Here is a 24,975-nt window from a genome sequence, read left to right as displayed (position 1 = left end):
CATTTTCAGCAGTCATTACTCCAGTCTTCGGTGTCACATGATCCTTCAGAAACCAACGTCAATATGTTGATCAGCAGAAACATTTCTTATTATCATCAATGTTGAAAACAGTTTTGCTGCTTCAGATTTGGGTGGAAATCGTGATACACTTCTATTTAAATGTTTAGGGGTTTAAAAAAGATTTAAATATTATTATTTTTATCAATATATGGATGCATTAATTTGATCAAAAGTGTTTATAATGTTACAATAAGAATTATATTTCAAATAAATGCTATTCTATTTAAATTTCTATTCATCAAATAATCCTGGAAAAAAATGATTACGGTCTCCACAAAAATGTTAAACAGCTGTTTTCTACACTGGTAATAATAATAACAACCATGATTAATAATTGAGCACCAAATATTAGAATGATTTCTGAAGGCTGGAGTAGTGGCTGCTGAAAATTCAGCTTTGCCATCACAGGAATAACTTACATTTTAAAAGATATTCAAATAGAAACAGTTATTTTCAATTGTAATAATATTTCACAGTATTAGTGTTTTGCTGTATTAAATAAATGCAGCCTTGGTGAGATAGTGGCCTCTATTTATATTATTATTATCTTTGGTAGAGTACCTAGAAATGATTTCAAAACTCTTTAGACTAATTTTTAATTAGTAAAATATCTTGACTGACATAAACACATTGGTGTATCACAATGATTCATGTCCAAACACCTTAAATGACCTAAACATACCCCTATTTATCAACTTCTCTCCAAATATCCTTAAAAAATGCCTGCTTATGCAACATTAAGAAGCAGGCGAAGAGGCAGACTCAATCTGCATAGCCGACACAGTAGCCAGCACTGTGACAGATAAAAGCAACTAACCCTGGTGACTGCCCTGCCACCACACCACCAGGTGGCAGTACTATCTAAAGGTCTAATCTAGGTGGACCAGCAAAAACCTACAAATTCTGGATCAGGGCAGTTCAAACCAGCCAGAAAAGGTTTCTAAATGGGACCACTCAGACACTACAAATTCAGCAAAAAAGCCAAGCATGATTTGATTTCCTCCTTTGTAAAGGCATGTTCAGATATGTAAAGCCCTAAACACTGACATCTAAGATTTAGATCAAGCAACTCTGGTTTAGTTTCAATTGCAATAGTAAGACAAAAGGCACAAGTTCAGTTAGATCATTCAATAAAAGCAGCCGTCAACATGAAATACTGCAGCTCACAGATGCCTACATTGTTTTTTTTATTCTGCAACCACTTAATAAAAGGTCCTGTGCCTGTTTTGGTTTCTTCAAGATTTCTGAAGTAGGAAACGAAACCCTTGAGTTGTGTTTTAAGTGACTCTGCTCACTTAAAACTCTTAGACTTCTTGACAAGGAAGTGACATTGTTAAATGGGTCATAGAGCTCCATCTGATTCGATTCCAATGGCCTGTGCTCCTCACAACCTCCCGGCGGTGTGCTTTCATGTAAAGTTTGAGTAAATAATGTAACACTGTTCCACATTAGAGATCTCCGTCCTCATCACCCCGTGATCCATTACAGAGGAAAGCCTCCTTTTCCGGGGTCACACTGTCCCTGTTTAGGCCGCGGGCGGGTTTGTACACACTCAGTTCCTCGTCCATACTGGAATGGGCCAGTGTGGCTTCAGTACTGTGCCAGATTCCATAGCCAAAGTAGATTATGAGTCCTGGAGAGAACAGAGGGATAATGGAACAAATTATTGACCGCATACGTGCCAAGTGCTTTTCGGGAGCCCCACCAGACTTTTGTAATTGTCAAATGACTGAAAGCCTTTATTTGATCTTTAAAAGTAGCAAAACTCGTTTACGAGTGGCCGGACCATATTTCATACGCATAAGGTTTTTTGACAAGCATACTGGCTCGTGCAGGAGAATGTGCTGTACCTATAGACATCCAGATGGCGAATCGGACCCAAGTACCCCTGTCCAGCTGCATCATAAGGTACACGTTGACAAACATGCTGACCACCGGGATGAATGGGAGTAAAGGAACCTGTTGGAAGACATCAAAAAATGACCGGAATGTGTAATTATTACACATTAGTCAGTGAGCGTCTACAATAAAGAAATGTCAAGTTCTTAGAAATGTACTAATTTATTTATGTTTGCTTGAGTGTTACTTTAGTATTATTCCTATACTATTATAGTATTTATTCATATTTTTAATTTTGTGTTTTCATTTTACTTTTAGTTGAAGTTTTAGTAATTTTGTGCTTGCTTATTTCGATTTAGCTTTATTTTTATTTCAGTTTTAGTAATTGAAGTACTTCAACTTAAACATTTAATTAGTTGCCTAAACATTTTTCATTTTCATACAAGTTTTAGGTTTTTAATCTAACATTTATATTTTCTTTTATTTCAGCTTTATTTCAGTTACCGGAACTATTTTAGTTTACAATAACAATGGTTGGTTTCATGTGGCTTTGAAAAACCTTTTTGAAGGAATTTAGAAGAATATTAATCTTATTTATTAAAGTAAAAAAGTATTTAAATGAGGTTCAAATATTTAGAAGTTAAAAGACCAAGTTCAAATATATAATGAAAAACTATATGTGACCCTGGACCACAAAACCAGTCATAAGTAGCACAGGTATAATAGCCAACAATACACACTGTATGGGTCAAAGTTATACATTTTTCTTTTATGCTAAAAAATCATTAGGATATTCATGTTCCATGAAGATATTTTGTAAATGTCCTACCAACAGCGTTTGCTCTTCAGGGAAATCAGTCTACAAATACTTCAAAACACTTCTAATTTAATAGTCTGGTGTTACACAACGTCTGGGATTTAGGTACACAGGGCTTTATCAATTCACTTAGTGTTAAGGCACGTTCACACCAAAATGTGACAACTATAAAAACAACTATAACGATAACTATACTAGCGTACAAACCAAAGTACAATAACATTCCGTTTATTATAATAGTGCGCTACAGTTTTGTTGTATGTCGCTTTAAAAGCTAGAGTGCTTTTAAGTTGAGTGGACTCTGATTGGCTGTTAATATTTTTTATCGTTCATCAACTGAAAAAAAAAAAAAAAAAAACCACCCGCCTCAGATGACCACATAAACAAACAGAGAAATGTTTTGAAAGCGCCACATAGCCACAGCGTTTGCTCTTCAGGGAAATCAGTCTACAAATACTTCAAAACACATCTAATTTAATAGTCTGGTGTTACACAACGTCTGGGATTTAGGTACACAGGGCTTTATCAATTCACTTAGTGTTAAGGCACGTTCACACCAAAATGTGACAACTATAAAAATGACTATAACGATAACTATACTAGCGTACAACCAAAGTACAATAACATTCCGTTTATTATAATAGTGCGCTACAGTTTTGTTGTATGTCGCTTTAAAAGCTAGAGTGCTTTTAAGTTGAGTGGACTCTGATTGGCTGTTAATATTTTTTATCGTTAATCAACTGAAAAAAAAAAAAAAACATTCTGAAAGTGATTCCTACAATATTGTTCCTCTGCGTCGTTAACATTATAGTTGTGGTATGGCCTTTCCTATTCTCAGAGAAGTACAAAGATTATTAAAATGTTATAAATATATGTTTATTATTTAAATTACTTTTTACAACTATAATTAAACGCTCAAAATTAATAAATACGATACGATAAAAATTTATTTTTATTTGTATCATTTAGTAGCATGTAAACCAGATATCCATTAGAAGAACTTTGTATTTTGCGTTTTTAAAATGTATTTATTTTAGGGCTGTCAAACAATCATGATTAAATTGCATCCAAAATAAAAGTTTGTGTTTACATAATATTTGTGAGTGTGTTCACATATATTCAAAAACAATAGTCTTCATTGTAATATCAGGACAGTTGTATCCCCATAACATTTTTGAGTGGGGAGGGGGGATTCCATGATCCATGTAATAATTTTAAAAGGTGCATTCAAGTAATTTTCTGTATGAATCTTTTTAAATTTTTTAGTAATATATTTTTTAAGAGATGCGGAAAAGATTTAAATAAGCGTTATGTCACTTAACCACATGAGTATTTGGCTTCTTGTGTATAATAATTAATAATCAACTTTTATGTGGATTATATGAACCTAACACTATAAATAGTAAATCTACTGTACTGATTTTATTGGGTGTGACCACATCCTGGTACTCTGTTAGATGTGCATTAGCACAATGAGGACTAACCTTAAAAGAGAGCTTGGTTTTACTCTCGGGTTGTCTCCAGATGATAAATGTGACAATGACACACATGCTAAACAAGACACTGAGAGCGACAATATTCCACATTGCACTTCCGCCCAGGACAGCCATCAGACTGAAGCTGAAGATCAGCAGACCTGGAAAAGAAGCAGTTTAGATGAACAGCTGAAAGAACAGCTGAATAAAGTACTAAAGCACTAAGAAAAACAGGATCTGTCTTAATCTGGTATCACATTGTTTCATACCAAGCAGACTCGCACAGACGTTAACGGTGAAGCCTGAAAGGTTGGAGGGTTCAGTGATGTTGGGGAAGATCAGCGTTTTGAAGCTGAAACGCTCTTCTATGCCAGGAAGAATCCCCATGCTGGGCGTACTTATGGTCTCACTCATTTCCATCTCTTCCTGTGTGTTGGCTATGTGATATGTTGGAGAAAACTGCTCGGGCTGGTACCTGTAGATTACAATGCCATATTTTTTTTACAATGAACAGCCTAATTGTAATGACACATATGTAAATGCATTAAATTCACATGCATCTGCCCACCTTAGTACTAGAACACAGGCAGCGACCAGTGTGTAGGCCAAAAGAGTTCCTATAGACATCAGATCAACCAGGTCCTTCAGGTCAAACAGGAAAGCCATAATAGCTGCACAGGAATGGAAAGGATCGATTTATGGTCATCTGTTTTGATGACAGGATGATAGGATTGAAAGCTATATATTTTATGTAGAGAACATACATATGTTGTAATACTATTTAGGCCAGCATTACTGGTACATAAACATGATTCCCTCAAAATACTCCTATGGAATCTATTTGTGTCTTGTTTGTCAGTGAACAGTGAACAATTAAATACATAAATAAATAACAAACATTTTTTTTGCAATCAAAAGAGTCAATATTCATGGATTATCAGTTGTTACAAAACATTTATCGACATGTTTAAAAGCCCATTTGTAATATTAAATCGATATTTGTAAAATTGAACAAAGGCACTTTCCACAAATAGGGTATAAAATAATACCACATTTAACCTTAGAAGGCATAAAGGGGGGATTATAAAAATGTTATCAATTAATAATAATAATAATAATAATAATAATAATAGATGTTTTAGGAATTTCTAAATCCCCTCAATGTCATTTTTATACTTCCTTTTCATAGAATAGGAAAAAAGAAAAATACAATTATACCACTACTACTACTACTGAGACTCCATAAAGGAATCAGAATGATCTGTATTTATTTCCTATGGATTTACTTAACATGGTGGTTCTTGATAAGTTTTTGCCAATAATAATAAAGATGTCTGAAATATATTGTCTCTGTCATCATAGATCATTTTCACATAATCTGTGAAATTTGGGGAGTGAAAATGGATCATTTAAACTGCCTTTATGCATATCAGCATTTGATTCATAGGTTAAAAGCAAAAATGTTACAAATGCCATGTTATCTAGAGGTAACTATCAGATATATATATACACAAATACAATATAAAATTTATTATGAACAAATTATAATATTTAATAAAATAATATTTAGTTTAGCCTTCTTTTCTGAAGGCTAAGTGCATCCTTAAAAAAAGTGTCGCTATTCGTACCCTATTCAAGGAAAGTGCTAAAAGCATAAGCAATCTTTCAATGCATGAAATGGAAATACAGAAAACTATTCACAATGTCAACAGACTCTTTAGTATGGTAAAACTGACGTCATGGTATCACATGTCATGTTTGCACAATAAAACAAATAATTCCAACACAGCAAAGTCAGTTTTACAAGTTTCTATTTCAAGAAACTACTGGAGTCATTTGGAAAAGAAGGAAAACAAAAAAAGCCCTTTAGCACTACCAATTACATGTAACTGCTGTGTGTTTCATAAACAGTGAATTTCCAACCTCCTCCCTATAGATATGTACAGGCTGATGTTTCTAACAGCAACAAAAGCAGCCCACTGGAGCTGAACCCTCCAATCCCACAATGCCCTCTGCTCTTACCAGCAATGACCCCGGAGACAAGAGTGGACACGACGGGCGTCTTCTTCTCGCTCACTCGTGCCAGAAACGAGAAGAGCAGACCGTCCCGGGCCATGGCAAAGATTATACGTGGGAGGGGGAACAAGGACCCCAAGAGACTGATCATGGGATGATCAAAAAAAGGAAGAGAGCAGAAAAGAAACACATAAGCCAACTGGGCAGCTGCCAGAGGTGGTGTCAAAGGCAGAAAAGGGATAAATCCAGTTTATTTACGAAGAAAACAGTTAAACGAATCCCGTTGTAGCTGTCGGAGAATGGCTGTGCTGCCCAGCCCATTCCAGCTATACGTTCAGTGCTGCGAAAACGTTTTTTTCCATGCAACATGCTCCAGGTGGACGGATGCGCGATACTGCGAACGCAATGCGACGTCAGTAGATTAGTAGCATTAAAATTCGCTCACCTGCGACAAAGCCTGCTGTTATAGTGGCGTGTATGGGAGTTTTTGTTCTTTTGTTGATCCCAGTCATGAATTTGAAGAGCAGGCCATCGTCAGCCATGGCCCAGATGACACGGGGCATGGGGAACATGGCGCCAAGCAGGCTGCCGCGAGAGATGGAGAAAACAAACCATGCCATGCAAAAAAGAGACACAGACATAGTGCATTCATACACTGCTGTGGTATTATTATAAGAGAGAAACATGCCACAAACAGGGCACCACCCCCACCAATCAGAAGTGATATTAGACCATCCAGAAAAAAGATAAATTAACTGCAAGAGCATAAGGATCAATCTCTTGGCATGAATGTTTTAATTATTCAAAGGATGATTTTAAAGGTGAAGCATGTCATTTCCAAAGTAAAGTACTTGTGGTAACAAGTGGCATTGCAAAAATAATGATTGTTTCCATATGCATCTACCACCCGCCTCAGATGACCACATAAACAAACAGAGAAATGTTTTGAAAGCGCCACATAGCCACAGCGTTTGCTCTTCAGGGAAATCAGTCTACAAATACTTCAAAACACATCTAATTTAATAGTCTGGTGTTACACAACGTCTGGGATTTAGGTACACAGGGCTTTATCAATTCACTTAGTGTTAAGGCACGTTCACACCAAAATGTGACAACTATAAAAACAACTATAACGATAACTATACTAGCGTACAAACCAAAGTACAATAACATTCCGTTTATTATAATAGTGCGCTACAGTTTTGTTGTATGTCGCTTTAAAAGCTAGAGTGCTTTTAAGTTGAGTGGACTCTGATTGGCTGTTAATATTTTTTATCGTTAATCAACTGAAAAAAAAAAAAAAACATTCTGAAAGTGATTCCTACAATATTGTTCCTCTGCGTCGTTAACATTATAGTTGTGGTATGGCCTTTCCTATTCTCAGAGAAGTACAAAGATTATTAAAATGTTATAAATATATGTTTATTATTTAAATTACTTTTTACAACTATAATTAAACGCTCAAAATTAATAAATACGATACGATAAAAATTTATTTTTATTTGTATCATTTAGTAGCATGTAAACCAGATATCCATTAGAAGAACTTTGTATTTTGCGTTTTTAAAATGTATTTATTTTAGGGCTGTCAAACAATCATGATTAAATTGCATCCAAAATAAAAGTTTGTGTTTACATAATATTTGTGAGTGTGTGCTGTGTATATATATTATGTATATATAAATATACACACATGCATTTATATATTTAAAAAAATATGTATATATAATTTACACTTTTCTTAAATATATTATTTATATCACATTGGTCAAACAATCTGTTTGTGTCTAAATCGGCGACAGTTCTCCACAATAATAAGCTGCAAAGTGGACCAGACTTCATGCCGATAGTCAAAAGTAGGTAGATATTTGAAGCGATAAAATTACACACTTCACTTTTGAATGGATTCCAAAACAGTATTTAATACTGAAAATACTGTACTAACTGGAAACCAAAAAGAAAAACGCCAATAGATCTACTTCAACTCTGCAGCTACCGACGTTATTATTAGTGACTTAGAAGTTAGGCGGGTTGTTAGAAGGATAAGAGGTTTAGAACTTGGACAGATCATGCAGAAGACACTTTCACTTGATAGATTACACACAACTCATACTTCATAGTACATGAACATTTCTGAGCAACAACATCTGGTGTGTATGCATGTAGGTCATTACTATAAGACTAATTACTGCCTGACTTACGGATAGAAAAAATGTGGCATAGAGCCTTACTCCCACTCATGGCCTGAACTGAGTGTTGCATAACTGAGAAACAGGATTCATAACTCAGCACACCAAATTTCCCTTCATATTTTTAGCAAGGGGCTCATAAGAGCTGCCTCAGATAAATATACACACACACTATCACGCAATCCAGTCCCAGATTGCACTTTCTCAACCTCCCTAGGGTCGTCCGAGTTCACTTAGTAAAATTTAATGATTGGGTTGGTCAACTGCCAAAAGGTTGTGCTATCAAAATGACTGAGGTCTTTTAAACTGCAACCAGGCTTGCGGGTAATTACATCCATTCATTTCGAGGAACATGGGTAATTATTAATTTCAAGTACATTTTTGGGTCGGTTTACTCTAGACTGGGCTGTAGTGTGTGTTAAAACAATCCCTGACTGGATGGATCAGTGCTTACCTGGTGGAAAGCGCGCAAAGGGAGCCTACCGCCACAGCGTACGTGGCTCCTTCCCAGCCGACATACTTAAAGGCAGCGGGAAGTGGGCTGTTCTTATCCAGCATGTAATACGGCATCATCAAGGTGAGGGCGGCCGATACACCAAAGTACGCTACAAAACAGATAAGGAGGGAGGAGACGATGCCGATGGGAATGGCTCTCTGGGGGTTCTTCACCTCCTCACCTGTGATGAGAAACAAGATATTGTGTTTTCAAATGGTAAAAGGTTGCAGGCTGGCTCAAACCTGCATCGTCCATATAAGAAACTAAGCTCAACATGTCAGCACAATCGCTGTGTCACAGCATAAATAACCTTGGCAAACCAAAGGAGGCCACAAACAGACTTATGCATTGACTATCAAATGACACAAGTTCTTAGACATTTTTTTTCCCTAGAGAACATTAATGTAACAAGATACCAGTTTATTTTCAGCTCTTTACATTATTGATATGTGGGTATTTAATTTTGTCCCATCATATCCCACGACTGATCATTATTGTGTGAAATAGAAAACCGATTGTTGGTTGTCTTTTAATTAGTGACTCTACGAGTACTATGGATGTTTCCAAGTAAGATAAAATAAAATAAAATAATAAAAAATAATTTTAAGATAGTTAAAAAAAAAGTTACATTATATATATATATATATCTGCAATAACGAAAAATAGATAAAATTGCAACTGCAAGAAATAACATTGCCATTACAAGGAATATAGTCACAATTATATTTTTTTCATCAGCATATTATCATTATTAAAATCTGAGATAGGTTTCCCTAAAATACAGTGTATATATATATATATATATAGAGATATTTTTTTCAGTTATGTTTTGTATATAATTAATTTAATAATTTGTGCATTTAGCAGGCGCTTTTATCCAAAGCGACTTACAGTGCATTCAGGCTATACATTTTTTACCAGTATGTGTGTTCCCTGGGAATCGAACCCACAAACTTTTGCGCTCCTAACGCAATGCCCTACCACTGAGATACCTGAGATATTAAAATGTCCCTTCAGCAAGAATGCATTAAACTGATCAAAAGTGATAGTAAAGACATTTATATTGCAACAAAAGATTTCTGTTTCAAAAATGCTGTTCCTTTGAACTGTTTCAAAAAATCCCGAAAAACAGTTTCCACAAAAATATTAAGCACTAATATTAAACTTTTCAATTTGTTCGATACTGTTCAATACTCAACTGCAATACTGTTCCAAATTGAACACTGATGATAATAAGACATGTTTCTTTAGCATCAAATCAGCATATTACAATGATTTCTGAAGAATCATGTGACACTGAAGACGGGAATAAATTACATTTAAAAATAAAATAAAACAGAAAACAGCTCTTTTAAATAATAATAATAATTCACAATATTTGTACTGTATTTTTGATCAGATAAATGCAGCCTTGGTGAGAACAAGACTTTTTCCCCAAAGACTTTAGAAAGTGTTACAGACCCCAAACGTTTGAACAGTAGTGTACATTATATTGACATTCATTCAACTACAGTACATTTAATCTTGCCATTAAATCAGTTAAAGGCACACTCCATGTGAAATCCGTCCTTTTATGATGCCTCAGAGTAAGAAAATGAGCTACTGCAGTGAGTAGTGCGAGCATGTTCGCTTTTGGCAAAAGTTTCTGTGGTTTGACCTTGTGCAGAACACTACATAAAACAGACGTCCATATAAGAAACTAAGCTCAACATGTCAGCACAATCGCTGTGTCACAGCATAAATAACCTTGGCAAACCAAAGGAGGCCACAAACAGACTTATGCATTGACTATCAAATGACACAAGTTCTTAGACATTTTTTTTCCCTAGAGAACATTAATGTAACAAGATACCAGTTTATTTTCAGCTCTTTACATTATTGATATGTGGGTATTTAATTTTGTCCCATCATATCCCACGACTGATCATTATTGTGTGAAATAGAAAACCGATTGTTGGTTGTCTTTTAATTAGTGACTCTACGAGTACTATGGATGTTTCCAAGTAAGATAAAATAAAATAAAATAATAAAAAATAATTTTAAGATAGTTAAAAAAAAAGTTACATTATATATATATATATATCTGCAATAACGAAAAATAGATAAAATTGCAACTGCAAGAAATAACATTGCCATTACAAGGAATATAGTCACAATTATATTTTTTTCATCAGCATATTATCATTATTAAAATCTGAGATAGGTTTCCCTAAAATACAGTGTATATATATATATATATATAGAGATATTTTTTTCAGTTATGTTTTGTATATAATTAATTTAATAATTTGTGCATTTAGCAGGCGCTTTTATCCAAAGCGACTTACAGTGCATTCAGGCTATACATTTTTTACCAGTATGTGTGTTCCCTGGGAATCGAACCCACAAACTTTTGCGCTCCTAACGCAATGCCCTACCACTGAGATACCTGAGATATTAAAATGTCCCTTCAGCAAGAATGCATTAAACTGATCAAAAGTGATAGTAAAGACATTTATATTGCAACAAAAGATTTCTGTTTCAAAAATGCTGTTCCTTTGAACTGTTTCAAAAAATCCCGAAAAACAGTTTCCACAAAAATATTAAGCAGTAATATTAAACTTTTCAATTTGTTCGATACTGTTCAATACTCAACTGCAATACTGTTCCAAATTGAACACTGATGATAATAAGACATGTTTCTTTAGCATCAAATCAGCATATTACAATGATTTCTGAAGAATCATGTGACACTGAAGACGGGAATAAATTACATTTAAAAATAAAATAAAACAGAAAACAGCTCTTTTAAATAATAATAATAATTCACAATATTTGTACTGTATTTTTGATCAGATAAATGCAGCCTTGGTGAGAACAAGACTTTTTCCCCAAAGACTTTAGAAAGTGTTACAGACCCCAAACGTTTGAACAGTAGTGTACATTATATTGACATTCATTCAACTACAGTACATTTAATCTTGCCATTAAATCAGTTAAAGGCACACTCCATGTGAAATCCGTCCTTTTATGATGCCTCAGAGTAAGAAAATGAGCTACTGCAGTGAGTAGTGCGAGCATGTTCGCTTTTGGCAAAAGTTTCTGTGGTTTGACCTTGTGCAGAACACTACATAAAACAGAGGAGTAGTGTGTTCATGCCAGCAGTGCCAGAGAGAGCACAGGAACATGGCTATATTACCATTCCTGACCAGCATGTGGATGAGGAGGGGTTACTGAATGTGAACCACAGCTACAGGGAGAGACGAGAGACGAGTCTAGACAAACCCTGAAACACTCTAGCCAATCGAATGCAAGGGAATGTGGGGGAGTGAGCCGCCATAAAAGAGGGGGGGCCAGAGGCAAACCATAAGCAGAGATCCACTGAGAATAGCCAAGCAGTACTATTATAAACATAAAGGAAACTCTAAATAACTTTGACCAAAGCGACATGAACGCAAGCCAAATATGTAGGTAGAATAATAGCCTCACTGTTGTACCAATCTAACACTTACACACATACAAAACAGGCTTCTTACACAATTTGCTCTCACTAACCTCATGTTTGTGGACATGCATCATATATTTGAGCCTTATTTTCTGCTTTCTAAAGATTAAATATGAGATTTGAGAGCACTGGAGTTTAGAGTCTTTAGTTACCTGTAGTTGCGATACAGTCGAACCCGACAAAGGCGTAAAAGCAGGTAGCGGCCCCTGATAAGACCCCTGTGAAGCCGAAAGGCATGAACCCACCTTCACCCAGAATCTCTTCTGTTGGCAGGGGCTGTGTGGCACTGCTCAAAGAGAGTAATGCAGACATTTTAAACATGCCAAACAACAAAAATATAAAATATACGGAAGCCTACTGAGGTCAATCATTATTATTATTTTTCTGTCTCAGTTTTGTGAGGTAACACTGAAAAAGCTGATATATAACTTGTTTTCTAATGGAAACTTTTGAAAAAAAAAAAGTAAATATATACAGTACTATTCAAAAGTTTGCAGCCAGTAAGGTTTCTTTTTAAAATAAGTTAATTGTATTCAGCAATGACCCATTAAATTGATCAAAAGTGATAATAAAGATGTTTATAAAGTTAGAAAATATTTCAAATAAATGCAGTTTTTTTGGAACATTTTATTCGTCAAAGGATCCTGAAAAAAAAGTAGCACAACTGTTTTAAACACTGATAAAAAATAACAAATGTTTCTTGAGTATCAAATCAGCATATTAATATGTTTTCTGAAGGATCATGTGACACTGAAGACTGGAGTTTTGCTGGTGAGCATAAGAGACTTGTTAAAAAAGTAACAATCCTACTAACCCCAAACTTTTCAGTGGTATGTAATTTTGTGGCATACTTATATATTCCAAGATAAATTTCCAAATGTCATAAAACACGACTCACTTAATGGTGGAATTGTTTCCGTTAAGAATCTCATCAGGGTCCAGGTGCCAGTTCTTCAGTGTACCTTTGACCAGTCCAGATACAACCATGAACAACAGCACCAGGATGTTGATGCAGGTGAACACTTTGGTGACCATGGCTGACTCCTTCACCCCGAAGGCCAGAAGGCCTATAGCAAACAAAACGTAGTTCAAAACACTACGGAACAAAGTCAACACAAACATCCACTAAATATTTACATTCAACAGCTTGCATTTTCAGAATGAATGAGTGTGTTTCACAGTCACTGTTTTGAAATAAATATTTCAATTTATATACATAACACTGTACGACACTCTGGAACTCTCAATTCTAATTGATCAGTCATGGCTCCCTATGTAACTAGTGTTTTACCTGTGAGAGTGAGGATGATTAATACGGAAAACATATCTGGGTACTCCGCCAGAATGCCCGGAGCATTCATAGACATGTATTGTCGACAAAAATGTTCAATTTGCTTTCCAATCAGCTCATCAAATGTGGCACTCCAAGCTCTGGCAACACTCGATGTACCTGAAAAGGTTTTACATATTGAGTAACATTATATAACAATGAAAAGAAAAACTTAAGGAAATGTAAAAACCTACACTATGGGGTCCATCTAGTGTTTGGTTACCCATTTCCCCAAAATATCTTATTTCGTGCTTAATAGAAGAAAGTAAGTCAAACAGGTTTGGAAACACTTGAGGGTGAGTAAATGATGACAGAGTTTTCATTTTTGGGTGAACTATCCCAAGTGATTTTCTGTGTTGACTCACCTATAACGTATGAAAGTATAAGGTTCCAGCCAGTTATAAAGGCCCATAGCTCCCCTACAGTCACATAGCTGTACAGGTACGCTGAGCCCGTTTTTGGCACTCTTGCCCCAAACTCTGCATAACAGAGGCCCGCAAGCACTGAGGCCAGGGCTGCAATGAGGAACGAAAGCACGATGGCCGGTCCGGCATTTTCCCGGGCAACCGCTCCAGCGAGGACATACACCCCAGCTCCCAAGGTGCTGCCCACACCAAGAGCCACCAGGTCGAAGGTGTTCAGACATCGGGAGAGTCGCGATTCCTCTGAGTTGCAGTCGACAACCTTCACTCTCAGCAGCTGTTTCCCGAAACCCAGAAGCTTTTTCAAAACCATCATTAATTTGATTTGACGACAGCTTCTTTTTGTGCCTCGTTTTTCAAAGTTTCTCCTCTCACAATGTTTCTGCTTTACCCACCAACGCGGAGGATTCACAATATTTGGAATATTGTTCAGATGTGTTGTTTACCTTTAGGAAAAAAATAAAAATAATAATTAACTTGAGAAAGCGGCAATGGTAGTTTGTCAAATGTATGATGTCAAATGATGACAACCATATCTGTATTTTCTATTGGTAAAATGTCACATTAAAAGTAAAATAAAACAATAAAGTACAGTCAAATAATGATTAAATGTAGTTGGAAGCTAAACCAAACCAAAAAAAAAAAAAAAAAGCAATGACGGGCCCAAGCCCCGGGGGCACCAGAGAAAGTTTTTAATTGAAAATATTGTTCACCTAAAAAATGAAACAAAGCAGTGAGTACATACTTCAAAATGTATTTTTATTTCTTACAAGAAAAGTCATAAGGTCATAGAGTGAGTAAACTTTGACTTTCTATTTTTCTCAAGGAATCACGGTTTACTTTAGTACTACACTTTATTTCCAGATATGAACAAAAATGCTATGTACAGCAATCTGGTTAATGTGGTTACCCCTTCCCAGTTTAACCAAAGTAGCTGGTTATTTTCCAGATATTTTCCACCAGATATGAGTGTTTAAACACTGCAAACATGTCCTTTTTTAAAGTTCCAGAACACAAACCAGCACATTTGTGGTGAGAATAGCAGCTGTCCTGTGATTTACGGACATAAAAACGTGCAGAGCACTCACCCATATTCACTTAAACTTCAAGCCAAACAATAAAAACAAACCCAGTACATATCTGATGACACTCCAGGAGAACTCTACACTGTATTCTAAACCGCAACCAAACCTCTTGAATGAAAACACATTGCGATTCCCAAAAGCCATGTGTCAAAATGTACTGTACTAAACGTACAAATGGGCGGCAGCTCTCAAGTCAATAAGTTCATACAGCTGCGCTGTCTCCAGTTTAAGTCCTACACTCTTTTCCCAAGTGTTGAGTAACATAGAGAGAAATCCATAAAATGTGACTGGTGGCAGAGCTGGAGAGGCCCACCGGGGGATAATCTATCATACTCACACAAACTGACATGTGTTACGTAACCAAGAGTGGAACTTAATGGCAAAAATACATGCTATTGCAAAAGAACAACTAGGATCTGTGTTTGCAAGCTCTGTGAGAACGGCCTGTTCTGAGAAGTTAATTTGCAAGTGAATGTAAATGAATCTCTCTGTGCGTGAAGCAACCATCACACTATAAATGGGAAGCAGTACATTTGATCGTTTTCTCACATAATAATAATTTAAAAAAACCCTTTCGGGAGTAAATAACTAAAAGTCATCACACTATTAAAATTTTTTTCAGCAGCATGAAAGAAGTCACTTTTTTTCCAAGCTAATTTTGCCAATGTGTATCGATATAGCAGAAAAACGTTTTTTTTTCTTAGATATGTTATTACAATGGACCAATAAAGATAAATAAATCCTCTCTTATACCTAGCATTGAGATGCATGAATCACTGTAGTGAAATGGTTCAAAAACTGCTCTGCTTAAGGTCTTAGCTGGTTTAAGCTGGTTTACCAGCTGGTCGGTCAGCCTAAACCAGTAAAATAGACCTGCCTGTTCAAGCGGGGAGTTAAAACTAGAAAACCAGTTAAGGCTGATTTAAGCTATTTTTAGCAGGGTAATTGAGATTCTTTATTGTTTTTTTTGCAAAATATTTATTACTCTGCATGTACAAATAGCTTGTAGTTACCAAATATAGTCAGCTAGTTTTCTTAGAAACATGTTGTGTAGCTAATCACTTTTTCTTTAAAATTGTAGCTTGACTGTAATTTATCTACTTATAATTATGTGTAACTTGTATCTTGAGAGGCTCCGGTTTCAAAGTATGTTCCTTAACACAGAGTATGAGTCTATAAATTAATCTACGGTGAATCATGACCTAGTTGTCTTTCTTTGGAGCTCGCATCTAAACAGCAAAGGGGACATAAGGAGTCACTTCCTGTCATGCCACACTTAAATGGAAAGTTCCACAGACGTAGAGGTGGCGACCTTTTCCTTTTCTACCAGGGTGCTTCAGGGGCTATCGGATGTCTTGGATCTCAGAAAGGTGGAAGCAGGTTAGCAGAGTCACTCGAGCAGTTCTGCACATTTAACTGTTGTCATTTAAATCACGCAAGCGTGGCATGAGGGCCTGACTGGAACAAACCTGCTGCTGAAACAGCAAGCACAAACTTTAGCCTAATTTCTCACATCTAAACACCGGAAGTTCATTAAAATGAGATTAGCAGTGTGACTGAGAAAAGACAACCAGAGTTCAGTTTTAAAGCTGTGCACAAGACAGGATCAGTAAAATGTGTCCGTTTTTTTGTCTTCTTAAACAAATGCACAATTATTTTCTGATCAGGCTTTAGCAACTGGTATGAGCATGTGTTGCAAGAGAAGCCTCCGATTGTAAACGGACTTATGAAATTGTGTGAACATGAAAATATATACATAAATATTTATATACACATATGTGTGTGTTTTTTTTTTATTGTACACATGTAAAACTAAACATTTATATAAAGATAAATATAAATACAACATTTAGGAGAAAGTGTTTAAAATATAAACTTAAAGTACTTGACAAATTAATAACAACAATATTATATTTGATATAATGCTTATGCTATACATAATGCATTTGTTCAATTAATATAAGATAAAAATTAATTGTATAATAACAATATATTAATGCTGTTTGGCTTAACATTAAGCTTGATAATAATTAGATACTTAAAGGGTTAGTTCACCCAAAAATGAAAATTCTGTCATTAATTACTTACCCTCGTGTTGTTCCAAACCCGTAAGAACTTTGTTCATCTTCAGAACACAATTTAAGATATCTTTGATTCAATTTGAGGGCTCTCTGACCCTCCCATAGACAGCAAGGTAACTACCACGTTCAAGGTCCAGAAAAGTACCAAGATGATAGACAAAGTAGTCCGTGTGACATCAGTGGTTCAACTGTAAAGTCACGAAGCTACGAGAATACTTTTTTGCACAAAGAAAACAAAAATAATGACTTTATTCCACATTTTCGTCTCTACTGCGTTACTTTGGACGCGCATTCACGACAGTACCTGGGTCAGCGCCGGCGCCGCCACACGCTCGCGTCATGGGACTGTCGTGAACACGCGTCGTTATTTTTGCGCGTCCACAAGTGATGCAGTAGAGACGAAAATGTGGAATAAAGTCGTTATCTTTTTTTTCTTTCCGTTACCCACGTGGTAGTAAAAATGTAAATAAAATTCAACCGCCGCCCCCCCCCCAATACAAAAAAAAATCTATTTTCAACTTGTTTTGTAAAGATGCACACACATTAATAACCTTCAACAAAAAATGATTCCTATATTTGGGTTTCTCTACTGAGGTGAATCAGTGCCCAAGCACACGTTGTTCCTGAGGGTCCGCTGTCCAGTTGGACCTCTATCAAATATCCCAGCATTCCCTGAGTGAGCTGGTCTAAACTGCTCCACTGGTGTGACATCAGACATGTTGAAAGGTCTGCCTCTATGGCTATGCCATGCTGTAGGAATGCTGAAAGACGATTTCAAGATGTCTCACATAAAGACCACAAATGCTATGAAGGTATTTTGGAAGAGATTTACATGATTTCAAGATGTCTCACATAAAGACCAACACCACAACTGTAAACAATTTATGTTACAGATACTCCATTACATCATGAAACTGAGGTGTTTTACTCACAAACATCTCATAATACGATCTCTAATAGGCTACCTCAATTTTTTTGAGCGAGAGAGCACATGGAGGAAACGGCATTTAACTAAAATAAGGGAAGCGAATTAAAGGGTTAGTTCACCCAAAAATGAAAATTCTGTTATTAATTACTCACCCTCATGACGTTCCAAACCCGTAAGACCTTCGTTTATCTTCGAAACACAAATTAAGATATTTTTGATGAAATCTGAGAGCTCTCTGATCCATCCATAGACAGCAACTATACTATCACGATCAACGCACAGAAACGTATACAGCAAGGACATTGGTAAAATAGACAATGTGACATCAGGGGTTCAACTGTAATTTTATGAAGCTACGAGAATACTTTTTTGTGCGCAAAGAAAACAATAATAACATAATTTATTTAACAATTCTTCTCCCCGAGTTACCGTCTTCCGCCATTTTGGAGAGGACCCCAGAACGTAATCAATGTAATCAGCGTTGTTTACATTCAGTAGAAAACGCGCACATGCTGAACGCAAACAATGCAGATTAAGCTCTCCAAAATGGCGGAAGACGGTAACAAAATGGCTCTCAGATTTCATCAAAAATATCTTAATTTGTGTTCCGAAGATGAACGAAGGTCTTACGGGTTTGGAACGACATGAGGGTGAGTAATTAATGACAGAATTTTCATTTTTGAGTGAACTAACCCTTTAATAAACCAAGGAAACAAATTCTTCATTTTACTGAACAAATTCTTAATCTTTTATTTCTCCCATGGATTTCAAGAGAAACATCTGAGACAAAATTCAAATTTAAATAAAACACAACCAAGATCTCCATTAACATTCTTCTTGAACTGCATCATCCACATGACAGTCATGTGTGTTTGCAGCAGTCAGTCTGCAGGAAACAGAATGGAAAATCACATCTAAATAAATCCTGATAGCTTCATCTGACAGCAGGGTTGGCTAAGGTTAACGGTGCCATCGATTGACATTCCAGCTCAGTCAGAACCGGCGAGGTGATCATAGACACATACATGCAATTTATCGGACTAAATTAAGCAGGTGGGTTGAGCAGGGGTGTGTTGCCTGGGCACCAATAAGTAGGCGACTTTCTGTTATGGTGTTCAACGTGCAGCGCAGTGCTGTGAAATTTTGGCCTTGGGACGCTTGTGCCTTTTTAATTAGCTTTAAACCACATCAGTACCTAAATAAAGTCAGAAAATCTTATTACTGTATTATCTACAAGATCTTACACTAGCATCAATACGGGCTTGAGTACCAACGTCACAAACGTTTAGTGTATCATAACAACCACAAGTCCCTTCTAGAAACAGCGAGAAAGGAAACAGGGTCAAGGGCACAGTGTCCATCCAGAAAGAAAACAGACTCATGTTTTGTTGACATGTTTTTGCCAACGTCTATCCAGTCATATGAGCGTGTTTAGAGTGGGCACAATGTACCTGGCACCATCCGACTACCCTTTGCCTAGAAACTTGTGACTGTGATTTTATGTTGGAATGTATGTGACAAGCATTCTTCAGTTTTGGTTTTTGGCAGGAACTCATTTAGGACATGCTTGCAACCAGCCGACGGTCTGACAAAACTCCCTCTGTCTGACTTCTGTAAGAAACCGAAAACAAGTTCAGTTTTGAACAAATCCACAAGCGTGTCAAGATACCACAAGACTCTTTCACTTGAGTAACTCAATATTATAAGAAAACATGCTTTATAAATGGACGCACGTAGGCTTGCAGGACCCAGTTTATACCTGACCAGGAAGTACATCTTAACGTCTTATGCCTTAGTTGTTTATACTGGCAACACGAAGAAGCTTCACTCAACGGTTTAAAACAATTCAATCAGTGTGTCTTCCTCCAGACAAAGACGCATGATAATTTCAAAAGGACGATACACGTGAGACAGGAGGGTAGCCAAAGTGGACAGAGTCTCAGCTTTCTGTCATTGGGAGCCAAACAAGTTCTCAATCAGTGACACTGCATTGACCTTCCCACTAAAGAGACATGCAAGATACTCTAAATCATAGGTTGAAGAGGACAGACACACAAATAAAATCAAATCAAATCAAATAATTGCACTTTTGACCTAATAATCATTGCACAAAAACCAGTCAATATGACATTTTTGTTGTTAAACTTTCTCTTATTCAGCTATGTTTACTTTTCAGTCTAACACCATGAATTGGCAATGTTAATGACTAGATTTAACATTGACAAAATCAAAATGGTTTATGGAATAAATAATTAAATAAATGGCAAAGTTAATTATTCAAAAAATTTATTAAATAGCTAAATCATTGTACCTTGTAAATTTTAAGGAAATGAATGCATGCATTACTGATGATTAATCAAAAATTGGATGGTGATACTAATTTTGACTGCCTGGGGTCTCAAAAATAAGAGGCCCGCTATTGCGCAACACCCAAAACCAAGTTACTAAAACTGATATAGAGGAACAGTGCTTGAATGTGTGCCAGTGTCTGTCAGCACAAGCTCACATAAATTGAGAAATAATGAATGTTATTTGTTCCTGGTCCCTCCTCAGCAATAACAACATCTGAACACCTTATTGCAATGCTTTATACAAAACACATTCATTTGCGTAAATGAAATTTTATTTATTGTATTTGTGGTTCAGATCTTGAAACCGCGATATAATTTCTTGCTATTTAGACACTGCAATTGCGTCAAAGGGGTGCCTCTGAGAATTTTAATCCATTTCAGATGAATGCCTTTTCCACAGATTTATCAGTCTAACATCAACATTGACATAAACGTTGACAATCTAATGGTTAGTTTATAACCATTTCTTATGCATTTTAATGCCTCTAATGGATCTAAAGTTACACACGCTTGCTGACAGACACTCTAATTGGCTGATGGCGAGTTAATCACTCACATTCATTTTTAATTACATGTCTGGGACTCAACCTGCAACCTTTATGACAGCAGCCCAGGTTCAAACCTCTAGGCCACCACTCAGAGATGTGTTGAGGCTTGTTTTTAGCACGTCTCATATGAGGGGTGTCAGGTAGCATGCTATGTGATGGGGATGTAGATATATGCACGTGACCAATTATGAGAAACGTGCAAAATAATCAGTTTACACAACACAGACCTGCAGGATGAACTTCCTACTATTTCCTACTGTTTTTTTTCCTGATTACTTTGGGTTTGAAAAAAAAAAAAGGTAGAATTCTAGGTGTTATGTTCAACTTCACATTGCGCCATCACAAAAAAAGTATTTCCAGGACTGTAATAATATCATAAGGGTCAACAACACTGAGTTTGGGATTCATTGACAGACACACACCCACATGTGTAAATATTTTAGGGTAGTATCTCTATTTATAGCATAAAAAAAACCAATAAATAAAAGTGTAAATGGTCAAAGATCAGAGCTGTATTGTATGATGCCCTTGACTGTCATCTATATAATATGGAAACATTCTACAGTTAAACAAAACTCATAAAACAAAATTCCTCGGACCTACAAGCAGCTATCAGAGGATTTACTGAAACAGTGTGGAGCATTAAAAGATAAAGCATCTGGTCTAAGGAAGGGACATTTCACACACAGTGACTCGGTTGTATTAAATAAAGACCCCCTACTGGCCCCAAACTTCTCCTAGTGGCAGCTCCTTTGAATTGTTTACATACAAATAGAGCTCATGGACCATGGTATGACATGTGTTAGTGAGTGTTGATGGAACAAGGTTTTCCATGATTGCAATAATAATAAAAAAACTTTATTAACATTTATAATATAATAAAGTATGTAATCATTTAAAATGATATTATAATATTATATTATTTTCAGCACTGTAAAAAAGGTATATGTCCCTCAGACTTAATTTTTACTAACTGAACAAAATTAGAAACTTAGTGACTGTCTGTTTTTTAAAAAATCATTCTGATACTAGTAATAAATACATTTAGACAAGCTATTGCAACTCTTATGGCATGAGGTGACACGGCTCTCTCTTTTAGATCAGTTTACTCTTACTAGAAGAAGAGACTCCAGCTTACTTATAAATAGAAAAAGATGTATCTGCAGACCATTTCAAATCATTGCATTATTTAGCCTGTGGCCTAATGCTAAGCATAACAATATTTTCTAATGTATTCCGTTAATATTTTATTACTTCATCACATTTAAAGTCTATTTTGTTTTAGTTATTTTGTTTTTATTTGCAAATGTACCGTTTCGTTATTTACATTTACGAACGTGCGGTACGCATTAAACGCATTAAAATTAATTTCTAGTTGATTTTGTTTCTTTGGTATTTTACTGCACAGAAGAATATTGCTACGATTTTTTTTAAATAAGTAAATAAAAAAAAATGATAAACTGGCAGAAAAAAAGCAGACGAAATGCGCAACGATAAAATAATAATGGTCAAAATAAATTACCATTAAACGCGCATAACGCCACATTCATACTGCACGCGCTCGACGCGACTAAACCAGAACGCTCACTAACAACGAAGTTGCAGGCGAGCGTCTCACACCAAACCACAGGCTTAAGCAGCGGCAGTTTTCATAAACCTCAAAACATTTTAATGTCCGCAGCTACCCCTCTTTTCCCCTGCAGGATAGACCACATTACAAGGCGGGAGACCCCGTGCGCCTTGTCCCACGTTTTCCTGCCCCGATAACGGAGCGCTGCAGTGAACTTAACCACCAGTGCTGGCCGTTCGCGCCAGTTTCACATTAATTGCTTAACAACAATAACTAAAGTAAGAGTAGCCTGTATTAACTGATGGACGTTTTATAAAACGCCGTAGATGGGAAAGCAACCGGGTTGACCGTAACAGATGTTGGTCTTACCTTGCAGCTGGTCTCAGAGCAGAGCAGACCGGATCCACTGGTACTTGTTGTGTTGCAGGAAAACTTCCCTCCAGCTGTGTGTGTCCTCCAGCTCAGGCGTCTGTGGTTATGTGGGCTCGGAGTCTCCTGACAGGTGGTGTGTGTGTGTGTGTGTGTGGGGTCATTTGCGACGTGTAAGGCCGCCATAGGCTACATGGATCAGGTTTCACTGCGGTTTTGTACATGCTCCTCCCGACTTTTACTATTAGCTGAGAGAAACTGGCATGCAAAGAGTCAAATTTAGGTTTACATCTTCAAAGCAATACAAATATATATTTTTTAAAATCAAATACAATCAACATAATTTAGGGAAGGAAGAGGAAGTTGTAGCCTAAAACAAAACCTTGATCCAAAAAAATTATTCAATCCAGAGAAGGGCCATTCTTGCTATTGGGTGCCATTTCAGCTTGGTAACTTTCTATCAAAAAATGTTTACATTTCCATGACGTAATCATTTAATCTGGTACTTATAGTTAATTTATTATGCATTGAAAAGAAATAGTTGCTTAAAAAGTATGCATGTATTCGTCTGCTGCAGAAAAGCAGTGACGCTACATGGCTTGTTGTGATGCAGACCCTGAAAGAAGGCAGATATACCTCAATGAAAAGAAGGAGAGGTGGAGAGAGGACATAAAGGAAGGAAGAAAAAAGTGTTAGAACTCAGCTTTGTTGATTAGGTAGAAACTGTAATAAATGATCTTGATTTTGCCATTACAATGCGTGTTTGTCTCAGTGGTGTGTTTACTGGTATTCCCTGCGTTTTGGGGTCCAAATGTCCCCACAGGAACAGTAAACTTTGATCTTGTGGGGACATTTATTTGGTTCCCATGAGGAATGTTTAAGATAGTTAAAAAAAAAATTTTTTTTTTGGCTATTGCTACAAATATACCCCAGCGACTTGAGACTAGTTTTGTGGTCCAGGGCCACATATTAAAAAAGCAAATACCACCTGGGTGTAAAAATTGATAGGCTATTATTTGTTGGGGAAATGGTGGACACGCAATATGATAAATATAATCTAGGCTAAATTAGGTAAAGATTCCATAAACACTCAAGGATGGTTTGGGATTTCATCAAAATGAGAAATTTCAGAAAATCTACTCCGGCACAATAAGGTATGCATGTATTTCCACTTAAGAAAATAATATTGCTTTGGTAAACCAATTATGCCAAAGTAAAACATGAGATAGTGTCTAATTAGGAGTCATAATTATGAGATAAAAGTCAAAATTTTGAGAAGTCAGTATGACAAGACAAAATTACGAGACAAGTCATAATTCCGACAAGTCTTTTCATATTTTTTCATCATTTAATGTCAACCGCATTTATGTAACCACACCTTTAGTATAAATAATACATTTTAACTTATCATAAAGACTGTTTTTATCTTATGTGGCAGAAATTGGCATCCATATGCACGTGATTTAAAATGAACCAAGATATATATATAAAAAAAAAGCTTCTAGACCACATGGTTCAAGAGCAGAGGGTGGCACTAACGGGTTTGAAATCAAGATCAGACCAGACAAGTTTAGACTCTCACTTCTTAATGTTCCACATTTCCCTCCAAAGGTTTTATAGGCTGCCATAGACTCCCAGCCAGAAACAATAGGAGCCTCCATACCTTCAGTGACTGGCCCTAAAACTAATGAAAAACCGCTAGGGGAGAAAACAGTTGCATATTAATAAAAACCAAAAACTGACATGCTGCGGTGCTCTCTGGCTTGGGTTTAAATGTTTCTATAGAATCCATCCGAGTATATATCACTTTGTACCTCAGGCTAAAGCACAGCTAAATAGCCACCTGAGGAAACTGTTGACATAACTATGAAGTGTTTTATATGCAAACTCTTAACTGCATGTAAAAACAATGGTC

General features: G+C 36.3%; 1 protein-coding gene across 4 annotated transcripts; it reads right to left on the bottom strand.

The window, feature by feature from the left end:
* Window positions 1-548: 548 nt before the first annotated feature.
* slc7a1a (solute carrier family 7 member 1a) lies at window positions 549-23,247 on the bottom strand. Of its 4 annotated transcripts, none has more exons than XM_016240107.1 (12): window positions 23,061-23,247; window positions 14,072-14,574; window positions 13,668-13,826; window positions 13,275-13,443; window positions 12,529-12,665; window positions 8,851-9,073; window positions 6,653-6,792; window positions 4,760-4,862; window positions 4,461-4,666; window positions 4,201-4,352; window positions 1,911-2,019; window positions 549-1,693 (listed from the first exon to the last, which is right to left on the bottom strand). In XM_016240107.1, the coding sequence occupies exons 2-12, from the start codon at window positions 14,442-14,444 to the stop codon at window positions 1,509-1,511; spliced, it is 1,956 nt and encodes a 651-aa protein (XP_016095593.1). In that variant the 5' UTR covers window positions 14,445-14,574; window positions 23,061-23,247; the 3' UTR covers window positions 549-1,508. The 4 variants fall into 4 exon arrangements, with proteins under 4 accessions (XP_016095593.1, XP_016095595.1, XP_016095594.1 ...); XM_016240109.1 differs by lacking the exon at window positions 6,653-6,792 and adding an exon at window positions 6,214-6,350; XM_016240108.1 differs by having other exon boundaries at window positions 12,529-12,662.
* Between the last annotated feature and the right edge of the window lie 1,728 nt (window positions 23,248-24,975).

The sequence above is a fragment of the Sinocyclocheilus grahami genome, unplaced genomic scaffold, assembly GCF_001515645.1.
Source record: "Sinocyclocheilus grahami isolate Dianchi unplaced genomic scaffold, SAMN03320097.WGS_v1.1 scaffold581.1, whole genome shotgun sequence".
NCBI classification, from domain to species: Eukaryota; Metazoa; Chordata; class Actinopteri; order Cypriniformes; family Cyprinidae; genus Sinocyclocheilus; species Sinocyclocheilus grahami.
This window is presented reverse-complemented; position numbering and strand designations above follow the sequence as displayed.